A 15,345-nucleotide genomic window follows, 5' to 3' on the forward strand; every position below is an offset into this window, starting at 1 on the left:
CATTAACAATCCTTAACAAAGAAGTTTAGAATGTATTAAACCAGAATATGGCAATATAATACTTTTTAATCTATAAACAATTATTTAATAAATTATCTACTTGAATTTATTAACACACTACTAAAATACCTAATACGGAAGAGTATTAGGGCCACAAAGTAAAAAATAAAAAATAAAACATGCATGAATTCTGAGATTAAAGTCAGAATTCTGAGAAAAAAAGTGATAAATCTGAGATTAAGGCCGTAATTCTGAGAAAAGAGTCAGAATTCTGAGATTAAATTCTGAGAAAAGTCAGGATTCTGTGATTAAAGTCAGACTTCTGTGATTAAAGTCAGAATGCTTTTCATGTGGCTAAACCTAACCCTTAATATCAAGTTATTTTTGCATCGTAAATACATCGTCATTGTGTACTATATATCAACACAGACGCTTTTATTTTGAAATCCTGTCAAATATCTTTGCATCATCATGATGATATCATTTTAAACTCCTATACTGTGTAACATTTAGGACCATAACTATGTTTGTATAAGTGTTTAATTGCTTTAAAAAAACAAGTTAGAACAAAACATTAGGAAAGGAAACATCCTTTCTGGTAAATGAAGAACCCGTCCCACTTACTGGCAAGCGTGGACGTTTAATTAATGTACATTGTTTTATCTCTTGAACAGACACACACAGTTTTCCTGTCAAGGCTTCTTGCGAAAATCAGTAATCTAATGAATTTCAATTGTGCTTATGCAGCAGCTCTGGTCTGCTGACAGGGGGGGAAAGGCATCCTTAAAGAAACAGCACATCAGACGACATATTCACAGCACTGGAAATAAACGTGGGGCAGAGAACACGCACGGCACAGGACGCAGATTAAATATTGACCATCTCCTCGCTGAGAGCTCGTGCACGAGTAATGGCTTGAATGTGCAAAAGATCCATGTTTATATTTAGAACGCGGGCTCCAGGGGTCATCTCTGCCCGTGCGTGAGTGTGTTTTGCTGCTGTGCATGTGCATGTGCTTTTACGGGGGACGTGTTTGTGAAATAAATATAGCCACGCGACAGTGGCTGTCGGTGATGTAAACACACGTGCGCTCACATCGGGACCCGATCATCCCTAAGGCAAACAACGGCGAGCACAAGGAGGTGCGTTGAGATTTTAAGCAGTGCCATCATTAGCTCTTATATTGAGGAGCTTCTGTTTGTCCCCTCCCGTCATCTGACAGGGCCACGGCCTCTAGGGGCCACTTATGCTCATGCTCAGCTCCAGCATTGTACACCACAGGTTATCTGAGGGTGATGGTTTTTTAGCCTCTTGGAAACACAATAAATGTGATTTTTGGCAAGAGATGTGAATAAAATAGCAAAAAAAAAAAGCAACACCATGACAGTTTTTTATAGAAGTAGTAGTGGTAACACATTTAAACGATCCACTGTGTAAGAATAAGTGACATCTACGAGAACTAACCTGTCCGTTGTGTAACCAGGAAAGATGTAACCACTCTTTCACTTTTTCCTTTTCCTCTGTTGGCACATACAAACACCTTATTCTACCTCTATTACGTCATGAATTAAGATTTTTCCTAAATAAGGTGTTAATGCGTGCTTAATATTTACTTAGAAAGGGTAAGTAAGCACCTAGTTAATGGTGAATATGTGTTCCCTAATATAAAGTGTTACCTGGCTCTCTTGGTCTATGCAGCGTACGCGACGACTACGTCGGAGCAATCGCATTCTCATGAAGCAGCTTAGTTGGTGAAATGCAGACAACAACAAAAAAACCCCGGGCGTATTATATACTCTGCCGATGATAAGGTACAATATAATGAGCCCCTATTGATTTCCGAGTGCTGCTTTCATGTATCCAACATAAATATTTGATGACTGGTGTGGAGGTCTTGGCCAGACTGGGTTGGAAGTGAGGCCTGCGGGGACAGAAGAGGAGGTATGGAAGAGAACCATGTGTGTGTGTGTGTGTGTTTAGTGTAGATGTGTGTGCGTGTTTAGTGTGTGTGTGTGTGTTTACGTTCAAAGGCAAACAAGAGCAAGAGGAAGAGAATGGGTGCAGAGAGGAGGGAAGAGTGTGGTGGGTGTGTGTGTGTGTGTAGGGTGAGGGTGCGGTAATGACCCCCCTGTGAGCAGAGGGAGGAGCTGACTGGGCCTTTACGTTCGCTCGCCCCCGCCCTCCATTTATTAATAATTAACACGGAATCTGCCAGTCGGAGCGGTGGTGGCGGCTCATTACAAGGCATTATGTACGGCAGTGTCACGCAAGCTATCAATCAAGACGCATCCACTCATGTGCGTCAAGTCATCTCCGGGGATGGGAGAGACAGTGGGGGGTGGGTTTTGTGTGCGTGTGTGTGTGTGCTTGTGTGTGTGTGTAAGCCACAGGAGAGACACAGTGCAAACAGAGAATCACCCTCCACGACACAACCCTTGTTTTACCATATAAGGGCATGGGCTCTGCTTTAGGCTGCAGATTGGTGGCCCCTCTACAGCCACACACTCATCTGACAGTGACTTCAAGGTTTGGGGGTGGAGTTACAACTTCATCAATATCACTAGAATCTATATATATTTACCGTCACCTTTTTTGTATTTTGTCAAAATTAGGTTTTTAACCTTCTTACGACCATCAAGATAATGAGGCGGTCTGAAATTATACTGATTTTACGGCTGCAGTATTGTCAAAAAATGTTTCTTTCTGCTCCTTTTTTCAAGATAACTTTCCCTTTTGATATCCGGCAGTTATTCAACTGTTTAGGAATAAGCCGATGTCACAAAGGTGTGAATCTTGACTGTGATTGTGAAGTCCTGAGGTTCTACCGTAATGACAAGTATATGGGCGCAAAGCTCTATTTCTCTGCTTTTCGGTATCCAGCCATCCATGTTCTACCACTTTATCCTCCACATCAGGGTCATGTGGGGTGCTGACATAGGGAAGAAAGGCGGGGTCACACAAACGTTCTAGGAGTTACGGTAATGAGAGGTACGCATGCCGAGTCCTCTCAGCGACGACAGGATGGTCACAGAAGAGTTAATATTAAACTATTGACTATATCCAGCAGGTTCCTTTATAGAGCAGTATATTATTTTGCGCACACAGTTGCAAATTCAAAGAAACCTTAAAATAAATCACATTTAGTATCACTTTGGATTTTGTCATGTAAAGTGGTAATCTGGACCACAACAGTAAATATTAACACAAGTGTAACAGAGATCAGCTCACCTCTCCCTTCTTGACGGTCATAGACTGGCGCCGCGGCGTCGTCTCCTCGTTGATGCTGGACAGGAAGTTCTGGGAGATCCTCAGGGCGTCCAGCAGGAGCGCGTGGTCCGGGTGGCTGGTGGGCGTATGCTTGAGCAAGTCCTACAACCCGGGAGTGATGATGAGGACATACAAACTGTCACAGGCTGGCACATTAAGGTCAGTCGTAGTCACTAACATTGACCTGAGCAATAACTGGATAAAAATCAAACACAAAAACAGCCGTGAAGAGAAAGTTTACTTAAAATATCCTCCCTTAAAAGTCCAAAACAAATAATAAGGTTGAGGGTTAGGTCGAGACCGTCAGGTGGGTCACAAGAGATTTATTTTGGGTCCACAAATACACATTTTTGAAGAATTTCCCCCAGCTTTTATTAAAGGTTTATGAGTATATGTTTTAAATAACATAAAGCATAAAGAGCCTTTGGTTAACGGGCAGTCACTGAGCAGTGCATTTGTATTTATTCTTTAAACATTCTCAGGTGATGAAAGGAATATGGAGGGCGTGTCAGTGCTCACACATACTTACATGAAGTACCAATGTGCTACGTGTCACCCTGTCCACTGGTTTGTATAGTAAAGCTGTAAATTAGAAGAGAATGAATTATTTATGTGACTTAATTCAGACATGAATACTTCCATGTATTTGGATAGAGCACATGTGGGATGAGGTGACTGACCCTCTAGAGAGCTCTTTACTGTCTGGTCTTTCGAATCCTTGGGACTCCTCACCTTCAGGTTCTGTTGCAAGACAAAAAAAGATGAGTTTAATCAAAGAGATAAAAGAAAATACCTTTCAAAAAACCTGTTCAGTGCAGTTAAGAGATGCGGGAAACACGATGAGGTTATTATCTTTGCCCGTGCTATGAGGTCATCTACTTTCAAACTCATAACGCCATCTGCGGCGGCTTTTACCCGGCCTCCACCACCATCGTGCTCAGATGGCTCAGAGTCGTCATCATGCATCATTACTAAGACCATTAACAACCGTTGATGATGAATTCCCCATCCTGCCGAAGACCCAACCCGGGAGAGACCTCAGCAAACACAGACAAAGACTGACGACGCGTCGGAAACGTGCCACATGCCCGGAGACACTGAGAGCTCTTAGACTCCGGTCAACGGAAGCCTGAATGTCACTGTGTTCTCTTTTTATCAATTCATAAAGAAGTGAACATTTGCCATTTGGTCGGTGATGATGTTTAACAGCAGTCGGTATCTTTTATGCTACATTGTTGCCTCATTATGGATTCAGTCATCCATTATATCTACTTTTCCCGATTCCTTATCCGGTCCGAACGATCACAGCTCTCCATCCATTTCCAGATCGGTTGAATGCAACAACAATGAGAAGGTAGATTGCTACTTCAATGGCTGTGAAATACACTGAATAACTGTAACTATGTGAAATGTGTGCATAAGGAAAATAGTCCTCGTAATTCTTCCATTTCACCGACGTACAGTACATAGTACATACACAGGAGGCGAAATCATGCACACATGGGCTGCACACTCGCACAAAAAAATGCCTCCGTCTGCAATTGTACACAAGCGCTCGGCAGAACATTCCCATTTAAATGCAGCGAAATGATAAAAGCTGTGTGGGTGAAAATAATGGGAGAGCACTTTCAGAAGTACAGTACATCAGGTACAAGACTAAAAGCAGCCGTAGCGTAGCCGCTCTGCACAACATGACTCGGAAACTGTTCTTCCCCATGATAGCACTGAGTCGTTTCTGAGCGACTGTAGCTGCTTTCATTACAGCCGACGACGTCCGTATCCTTCAAGAGTAAAGCAGGTTATGAATGTGTCTGACCCAGACAATCACCTACAGTGTTCTTCACATCGGAGGAGTGAAAACTGAAACGGTTTTCTTAAGATAAAAAGCAGCTATGATGACACTGATGAATCTAAAGTTGAACAAATATTTCAGATTTTGTTTGGACAAATTCTTCCCCCGTGCTAAGTGTTTGACATACTTTTATCTTAATTAGACGCAGCACTGCTTTCAAACATCATGGACAAAAGAATTGAGAAATTCAGTTGGATAATTTGCTGGTATGCAGGGGTTAAGTGTGCGATTTGACACGCTTGTAAAGTAACACCGTAACTCAGAGATCACAGCAGCAACGACACAGAACTCCTGACCGACCTCCCATCCAATGTCTTTATTACACACAACCACGCACATGACCATCCCTGCGTAGAATTACCGCCTTCGTGTTGTATTATTCTCTCATTCTTACCTCAGAGATTTCGGAGAATTGTGAGTTAGCCTGGCAGCACTTCTCCGCCGTCTCCACAGCCAGTTCATAGTTGTCCACGAACGCTCTGTAAACTCCGAGCTGGCTCGCCTGAAGGAGAACAAGAAAAAAGGACACAGTGACAAGTCAGTGGAAATACCACAGCCGTTTTAAGGAGTAGGGATGGGTTGGTATCAATTCATATCGAGCTGATATTGATTCATAAAAATAGAGACTTGATCACATGTGACTGCGAGCCCTGACAGCTGAGTCCACAGACTAGTTTCTTCCACTTGAGAGGACAGTTTAGTTTGTGTCCTCCAGTGTAAGCACAACAACAACAAAACATCCCTGTTGTCTTCTTCTTCAGATAAGCACAGAGCAGACCAAGGTGAACTCACAGCACCCTCTGCTGGACAGCCTGGAAAATGACTTCAAACTGTCTGAAGCACTTCTATTCTGTGTGTTTTGTATTTCATGAATGATCACCTTCAACTGTACTGTAGTGTTGCACTGTGTGCTCATCCTGTCGTCCATTTTCTACCCCTTTATCCTCCACACACGGGTCCCCAGGGGGCTGGAGCTAATCCCAAATGACATAGGGCCCTGGACAGGTCCCCATTTACACATATAGAGACACACTCTCAAATTGGCACCTACAGTCAGTGTCCAATAAACCTAATCTGCATGTGAGAGGAAGCGGGACTACCCGGAGAAAGGAGAACATGCATAATCCACACAGAGAGGCCCTCGGTTGACCCGGGAACCAAACTGATGACCTTCTTGCTGTGGGGGCAACAGTGCTATGTTTGTAATGATGCACCGGGTTAGAGAGATCCACATGTTCTACAATTTGCAGTGGTTTATTCAGTGAAAATCTGCGTAAAAAACAAGAATACTTTGAATGGAAACTGAAATATCTTTAAATGAAAGGACAGAGACATTGATCGCTGTATGATGCAAATCTGTTCATCACGGTCTATTATTACAGTCAAAAGTAGGAGAATGATTCAACTATCATTCCCTGTGTTTTCAGATACAAACAGTTATACAGTACATCACAAGGCAGACATTTACATTTCATGACCGAAACAACACACCGAGCGCTGTCAGCTGTGTCCGTGTTTGTGACCGGCATGAAAATCCAAACCACCTGCTGAAGAAACGACACACAGATGACGGCCACAACAACCGCCGCGGTGCCCCCGCGCGCAGCCAGGCTGGTTGCCTCGGCAACCAGGGAGACCTGCACGGAGCCGGGGTGACTAATTAATGATCGGTGTAACAGGAAGCCATGAAAGCACGTTTAGAAAGCTGCAGGGGTGAATAAAATTCCTGCAAACGCTGCCTGCCAGCGCTGCGATCCATCTCGATGGCGAACAAAAGGACAGTCAATTCTCCTGAACAAAAGCCAGAGGAAGGAAGAGGGGGGAGAGAGAGAGAGAGAGAGAGAGTACAGTGGAGACGGGCTCTGAAAAGAATAGCAAATACCTCGGTGTAGTGGATGCTTGAGTGCACTGAATTACTACCTTTAAAGCTCTATTGTGACCTGACTTGTTACTGTATGTCAGCGCTTTCAGCCGCATGTGAGACAATGTGGAGTTTTAATTTACTGTTCTTCTTCTCAGCAGCCACCGAGAGCCAAGAGTTTGGTTTAAAATGTAAACAAAAATCAGTTTAAACGTATTTAATCGACATGATTTCAAGTGCATAAGGGAAACAAAGATTTAATATTCTAGATTTTGTTTTTATCGCATCTTAATATGGATGAAAACCAGTGTAATTTTCCATCACTGAGGCACTCACTACGTGGCTTGTTTTTCGAAGATTTCACAATAAATAATCGATCAACTATTGTTATTGTCATGCTCTAACAAACCATTTTTAGGCATGACCCTAACATGAACTGCTCTTTGCTGTCAGGGAGTGAGGGGGAAGTTTTCAGTTGTCACAGTTTGAACACCAGTGTGGATGAGGTAGATTCTAGAAAGTTTTTTTTTTAAAAGTACACAAAACAAAACTTTGTACCTCCAAGTCCTGAATCTGTGTTTTTTTTATATCTATATATATTCCAGCTGACAAATGTCAGACGACAACACCGCCACACACAAAGTGTCAATGACAAATTGACAATTTAGGAAAGAAAGGTAACAGAAAAGTAAAGCAATTTCCCCTCCAATCCTGCGATCCTGTGTCCTGCCTTGGGGCCACACAATCTGCACCGCAGCGTAGAGCGCTCAGAGCGTGACAGTTTGACTGCCAGCTGCATCTACACAGTCGCACACAGACACACACACACAGCAACATGAAAGGCTTTGCCGAGTGTTTTGGCTGCGTGTCACAGCATCGTAGCAGAAAATGGTTTTATAGGTGACGAAAGAAAGTGGTGTTTGGATTTCTCAGTTTGGGGGATTTGTCCTATATGTGAGACTACATGTGGAATCCACCGCGGAAAACGACATTAAGAAAACACGGCCTCATGAAAAGGACTTTGGGCATGCGTTATATGAGAAGGCTATATTTAGCCTAGCATTGTTTTGTAAAGAGAGTGCTCGAAAAATGGATGAAAAAAAAAAAAAAAGAAGTGGACGCTTTTGAAGCGTGTAGCCTTCAAGGTGCAGTCTGTGACATTTGGGAGGACTTATGTAATAAGCATTTGAGTGTATAATCAATTATGGCTTTTACTGCAGTTCACTGAAGATCATGGGAAAGGGAGGAGGGAGCAGAGGAGGCGTCACCATGAGATGTCACACTTTTTTTTTTTTAAACAAAAAAGACAATTTAGACAAAAACAATTGGATTTGTACTTAAAAGATCGGATTTCTTTTTTGCATGTGATTTATTTGCACTTTAATAAGGTTTTTCAAACCTGTATTCATTACTGTGATACTGCAGCTTTTTATAATTTGGACCAAAGATCAACTTTTTGTCCCCCCTTAATTTTCACACGCGATGGGTACACATCCAAACACTTCACATATGCAAAACTGTATTGGAATTATTTGAGATCATTTCCTGCCACATAGGACTTGGTACAAAGGCCTTAAATCTAACAAACTGGAAGCAAATGGTGTTTAAGCTGAGGAACACTGATAATTAAAGGATGTATCTTCTTCCTCACACATAGTAGGACAGAGGAAGATGTCCCTTGTCCTCACATTATATATAAACATCCGTATAAATGTGTTCATCGGAAGTGAAGAAGTTGTAGGTCGGCTGTCTGTGTGGAGGCTCGAGAGTTATTCTTCTGCCTCCACACGTTCACAGAATCAAATACGGTGCGTTCTCCATCTCTGTGGAGCGACGTTCAAAGCCAGTTTGTCTCCACGTTTGTCTTCGCAGTGTAAATCTTTCACCTTCCCGCTGCGAATGCGGCGTATGAAGTGTGTGTGTGTGTGTGTGTGTTTGGAGGAGCAGAAGCACGAGTGTGAGTTAGCACTATTTTCAGCCTTCAAACACTTCTTCGATGACACTCATGCTCATAACCTGTCATTGATGCTTTGCCTCTTCCCTTTTTCTCTCTCTCTCCATGTCTCATGACTTCCCTTTCCTCATGTTTTATGTTTCCTAAATCCCGTCTGCTTCCCTCACAGATTTAAGCTTCCTGGCGAGACAGCTCCATCAGAGTCGCAGCAGCCTAAATCAGCTCGACTGCCCCCATTCTTTGGCTTTGTCACCTCCTCCAGTCCCGTCTTCCTCCCCTTCCGCTCCACCTCCTAAAAGAATGACTGTCATGAAGCATTTTAGCTTAGCCTCTTCTCCTCCTTTTGACTTTTATTAACTGCTGTCTGAGTGTTTGTGCCTTACAGCCTTACTGTTCGTGTTGGTAAAACAAAGATGTTTAAATTAAGTCTCTTTGTCAGGCTGATGTGTTGGTGAGGACCACAGAAAGAAGGTGGGCTTGTGCACAGTCACACAACCACCAATATTCAACACATCTCCAGAGTGTAATAATAGCTTAAATAGACTGTTTGTAGTCTTCAGTCAAACCTCTTTCCCGCAGGGCTTAAATGAGCTTAAATGACCAGCATAATAATTCTTGACTGGCATAACTGAGAACGCAAGATCCAGATGAACACATTTCCTGTGCAACGTTACAATACGCACTCATAGAAATGCGGAAAACCTAAATATCGCAACAAGAAAATGGTAATGGAAACACCTTTCTCATTTTCACGTCACCGGTCCAATCGCCAATCGAGATGTCACTATTCCCAAACCATGGAAACGCAAAATGCTTACCTTAAGTGGAATCTCCCAGGAAGAGATTTTAAAAGAAAAATGTCACGTGACTAGAATTATTGCTCACACGCTAAACGCCCATCAACGGAAACACATGCTTTGTCGAAAGTTTATAAATATATATATATATATATATATATATATATATATATATAGTTATTTTGCGACAAACTGCGATGGAAACACAACTACTGTTTGTTGGGACAGCACTCGGATCGACTGAGCGATCAAATGAGACGAGGACCGCGGCATCTCACCCACTTATGAAGCATGAAATCACATCTTAGCAGTAATATTTCTTTTAAGAAGATTAAAACACACAGCCGGGCTTTTAAACAAAGTACTGGATAAAAACTAAGAAGGAAAATGAGAGAGGGAAGAAGAGAGAGAGAGAGAGAGAGCGGCTCCTATTAATAGCTGCTTCTTCGAGACACAAAGCTCACAGAGGACTCATGGCCTCAGAAAGGCGGCTTTGTGATGCCTGCACCTCCCTCTGCAGGCATGTGTGTGTGTGTGTGTGTGTGTGTGTGTGTGTGCGCGTGCATGCATGTGTGTACTCTCGATGTAGAGACGCATGCGAGTTTGAAAACATGTGGATCTGAGAGAAAAGGAGACAGAGATAGAAAGAGAAGAGTGAAGGAGCCACTAGTGGGAGAGGAGGATTTCAGACAGAATTAACAAATGAGTCATTGTGGGTTAATTGACCCATTGTGAACATGATTAAATAGAGCCAGTGTACATTTGGCCCAGCAGTTTTTGGCAGCAACTGCTGGAGGGCAGAGACAGCGAGAGGCTGTTGAGGAGGAAATGGAAAGAAACGGACAATTCAGATTCAATTTGTCTGCATTTGAAAATGATAACAGAAGAAAATCATTACAAAAACCAAATCTCCATTTTTTTTTTGGTGATTGGTTTATTTAATTTGCTGACAGCCTTTTGCCTTTGAAAGCCTCTTGATTAAAAAATGAGATTACCGCCAATCTAGGAAAGGAGGTTTACTTCGGATTTGCGTCATAGGTCAAAAAACAAAAAATAATTTCGCTACAACCTCACGTGGTTCAGGTCATTGACCCATTTCTTTTTTCGCTCACCAGTTTCTGGAAGAGGTCCCCGACCCTCTGGTGGTGGCTCCACTGCTGGACACGAGGCAAAAGGCCGTCGTAGAAGTCCTTGTGGATCTCGTAGAGCTCAGGCACTTTGAAGAAGATGGTTTCGATCTGGGCCACAGAGAGGACGGGCTGCGACGTCGTGGCTGCAGCCTTCAGAGGCTTCATGGGCTGAGTTGGTGGGGATGAAGAGGGGACATTTAAGCTTTACTGCATGTTACTAAACTGTACTGGTTATGATATCACAATACTAGATATAAGTTGTAGTGGTAAACATCTGTTTAATTTGTATCAAACCTGGTCATTTCATCCTTTAACGCTCGACTAAAAATAGTTTTAAGGGCATATTAAAAGCAACGGACTCAAGAAATTCATTAATTCAATATGTTTAATGGGCCATTATCTTTTATTTCCACTCGAGCCCATTAGCGGCTGCTGTTCAGGAGACGCTCCATCGTCTTTACGTGTATGTGACCCAGATTTGACACATTGCTCGCACTGGCCTAATACAACCCAGGATAGTGAAGGAACACCTTACTACATTTGCAGGTGGAAAGAAAACGTGAAAACGTCTTGCATTATGTGGTCGTTTGTGTGTGGGTGTGTTTTCTCACCAGCAGCAACGCCTCCAGATGACTGAGGTATGATTCCTCCGTGGCCAAGATCCCAGACAGGACCCGCTTCCTCATCTCCAAACCTTTTTCCAGTTCACATTCAGTCTGTGAGAAACACACACAGTCATGAGGTTAGTACTACAGTATATTATGCACATAGACGTGTCAGTCATATGTAGATAGATGTGTCAGACAGTTTTCAGTCCGGGTGTGCACACGTGTTGACTCTTTTGTGTCTGGGCCATCACATTCTTCCGTCATAGCAGCATATTAAAGGACGAGGTTACGCTTTTGGAGTCTGCAGAGATATGCGTGATGTAAACTTTGTCATTTGGCCATTTCCACAGTGGCCCACATGGATCCAGTCAGCTTAGACGCTATGATCCATAGAACACTTTCCAGTTCAGTTGGTGGCACATGACAGTAACCATGGAAATTTGCTCGGGGTTACATGAGGAGGCCCACCAGCACTCAACACAACACAACTCAAGTGCTCAAAGACATACAAAGGACATGCAAATTAAGATGAACTCGCAAAATGCTAGACTGACGCGGGACAACTGCGAAGCTGCAGTTATCCGCCGCTGGTTATCCGGCTTCCATAGACCCTTTGGAGAGATACACGAGCACACGTCCAGTTTGAGTCTCCATGAAGCACAAGTGCAAGGACGAACAAATGAAAACGAAGGGGCAGATTGAGAACGCATGGTTCCTGGTTGTTGCTCGAAACTCCCACCGGTTTCCTGTTTGTAAACGCTACAGTCTTGAAAATCAAAGGGTAACAATTGCACCTGCTAGTAATCCTGCCCAGTTGTCTCCCCCGTCTCTCGTCTCGCCCAGTCAGAGCTCACTGAGGAGCAGAGACATGAAAGAAAACAGAGAGACACAGCGATTCCTCAGGCTGTCTCTTTTAACCACCAACTCTGAAATAACTCAAACAGGCAGGGTCTCCTGTGGGAACAAGGTTGACTTATAAATATGTGTGTGTGTGTGTGTCTGAGACAATACACACACACGTTCTTGTACAGTGGTCCTAGCGAGGACATTCATAAACATAATGCATTCCCTATCCCCTTAACCTTGACCTTATTTATAGCCCTGGCCTCTTAACCGACCCCCACAAACCACATAAACCACAGTCAACCCCAACCCTGAATCCCAATCTTAACCCCCAAAGAGCCCTTTAAATTTTGTGAGGACCAGCCAAAATGTCCTCACAAGGTCAAAATGTTCTCAAGAGGAGAAGTTTGAATCCAAATTTGTCCTGACACACACACACACGGAGTACTCCGCTTGGTACTCAGAAAAACTTGGCTCTTGGGCAGCGAGGAGGAAATAGAGAGAATAAAAAAGGGAGGAAGGGTGCGGAGGAGGAGACGAGATCGATACTAGTAGATTTAGAGCAATTGAGCGAGCATCAAGAAGGGGAAAAAGTGGACACGGTGAAGAAAATGAAATACAAAGATTGAGTCGAATAAAGGAGAAATGATTAATGACTCTTCTGCCTTTTTTTTTACTGAGTGATGGAAATGGAGGAGTGATCGTTAGACGAACAACAGGTAAGGTCGAGGAGAAAGAAACAAGGAGACAAAGACTGACCATGGAACGTAGAGAAAGAAAGGAGTGATTTGCAGAGACGAGACACACATGGGTGTCTATGTGTGTGTGTGTGTGTGTTCTTGTATTTGTTACCCCATTAGTTGACCTGGCATAAACACTGACCTCGTCAGGACCAGTATGGTCCTCATGGAGACTTTTACTTTTCATGGTTTTGTTCTTCTTTTAACAGGATGGGTTCACATTCTTTTCAATAAATGTATTTTAAAACAACTTCTTCATGAAGGTACACAGCGACACAGGAAAGGCTGCGATAATTGTTTCTCCTGCCCATTGACCATAATGAGATTTCTTCTAAAGGCCATTATAATGCAGCAGATAGTCGGGAGAGAACATGACGTCCTCTCTCTGTCCAGGAATGCAATTAAGGCACAGAGAAATGCCACAGCTAATATGAGATTTCTGGTTTGTTTTAAGACTGACTTGAAAAAAGTGCACATCGCAATTTCCTATAGCTGAAAAGTGACATAATGGAATTGCAAGTTATGTCCAAATAGCAGCCACAAAATAGAAAAATAATCACATTTGAGACTTCAGCCAAAACTTTTAAAATTTTTAGATGATCTGCCCGCGTCTGTGCGCCAATCCATTAGTAAGTCTACAACTTTTTTATCTGCAGAATTCAAGCATTTTATAAATATGTATGCTAAAATGATGCAGGGTATTTTTGTAAGCTGCACTGTGAGTAACTGGATGCCTGTGGGCGCATGCATTAATTTAAGCGAGAGAGGGTTATGAAACGGTCTGGGATTTTTATAGCCTCTATTACCTACGAGCACATTATCAGTTACCACGGGGCCGAATGACTGATTAACCCAAATAAACACATGGTTAAAAAGCGACAAACAAAATCCCGCGCGTCATAAATTTAGACTGATTTCAGCTACAATTAGACACGGCACTCAAAATTTACAGGCGAGTGTTTGTGAATTACGGCTCAGTCACTATCAATCCTCCATGACATCAGCTCCGCTGTTGCACAAGAGTGTGAACTTAGATGTAACCAAAGATGCGATGCAGTACTTTGTTGTTGTAGCCTCTATAGTCAAAAACACAAATGTTCTAGTAACGGCTTGGAATGACACAAAGATTATTTGATGCAATATAAATTACAATGAATTTGTAGTACCAGGAGAAGCCATGGGCTACAAGTGGAACGTAAGCCTGAACGATTTCAGGAAAATATCTAATAATGCTTCTTTCTTTTTAAAAAAAACTTATATTTCAGTTGAGATTATTTACAGTATTATATTTAAGAGAGTATTTATTTTTAAAATGTGAACATTAGTATGGAACATTACCACATGTCACCATCAAATCGACTACTCTACATTGCAAGTATGAGAACTTAATCCTCGGCTATCCGTTTAATTTACTACCCCTTTTAGTCATTAGAGGACAAAAATGTCCACTTCCAAAACTTGCTAAAAACAACTTTACAGATTAATATTTTGATCTGCGTTTTTCTGCATAAATCTCTTAAAACTTCAGCTGTGCTTGGAGTTACCAGACATTCAATCATTTTGAAAAAATGTGTTATTTTTCATATAACAAATGTTGGGTGACTTTGATGCATTATTAGTTTTTGAGTCACAGGGTTAGATTTATCAGTTATCAGATTCAAAATGTATGTGTATAGAAATAGTCAGTCATCATCTAACCGCTTTATCCTCCACCAGAGGGTCGCGGGGGGTGCTGTGCCAATCTCAGCTACATCGGGCGATAGGCGGGGTACATCCTGGACAGTTCGCCAGTCCATCGCAGGGCCACACACAACTAGAGACAAACAACCATTCACTCTCACACTCACTCCTACGGTCAATTTAGAGTGTCCAATTCACCTAATCCCCACATTGCATGTTTTTGGACTGTGGGAGGAAGCCGGAGAACCCGGAGAGAAACTCGCACACACAGGGAGAACATGCAAACTCCATGCAGAAAGGCCCTTGTTCCAACTGGGGCTCGAACCCGGGTCTTCTCGCTGCAAGGGGAGAGTGCTAACCACTACACCACCGGAGGCTTTTTAACCCTCTGAATGCCAGTTTGATTACATGATGCTAATATCTTTTATGTAAAAAAAGACACCAAGAATGTTAAAGGGTAAAAAACCTGAAAATGATTGAATGTTTGGTAGTTTTGAGAAGAGCTGAACTTGTTTAAGAGATTTATGCAGAAAAAAATATTAATCTGTAAAGGTTTTATAACAGTTTTTGGAAGTGGACATTTTTGGCCTCTAATGACTCAAAAGTATGTTGT

The 15,345-nt window shown here is 42.5% G+C and overlaps 1 protein-coding gene across 1 annotated transcript in view; it reads right to left on the reverse strand.

Moving 5' to 3' along the window:
* bcr (BCR activator of RhoGEF and GTPase) overlaps positions 1-15,345 on the reverse strand; it is an 81,594-nt gene that overhangs the window by 13,072 nt on the left and 53,177 nt on the right. Inside the window, exons 3-8 of the mRNA XM_044012358.1 lie at positions 11,473-11,577; positions 10,844-11,029; positions 5,514-5,621; positions 3,948-4,008; positions 3,797-3,849; positions 3,229-3,369 (exon numbers count right to left, since the gene is read on the reverse strand). Of these exons, the coding sequence (XP_043868293.1) occupies positions 3,229-3,369; positions 3,797-3,849; positions 3,948-4,008; positions 5,514-5,621; positions 10,844-11,029; positions 11,473-11,577 (654 nt within the window). The remainder of the gene's footprint in view (positions 1-3,228; positions 3,370-3,796; positions 3,850-3,947; positions 4,009-5,513; positions 5,622-10,843; positions 11,030-11,472; positions 11,578-15,345) is intronic.

The sequence above is a fragment of the Solea senegalensis genome, linkage group LG21 (genome assembly GCF_019176455.1).
Source record: "Solea senegalensis isolate Sse05_10M linkage group LG21, IFAPA_SoseM_1, whole genome shotgun sequence".
Lineage (NCBI taxonomy): Eukaryota > Metazoa > Chordata > Actinopteri > Pleuronectiformes > Soleidae > Solea > Solea senegalensis.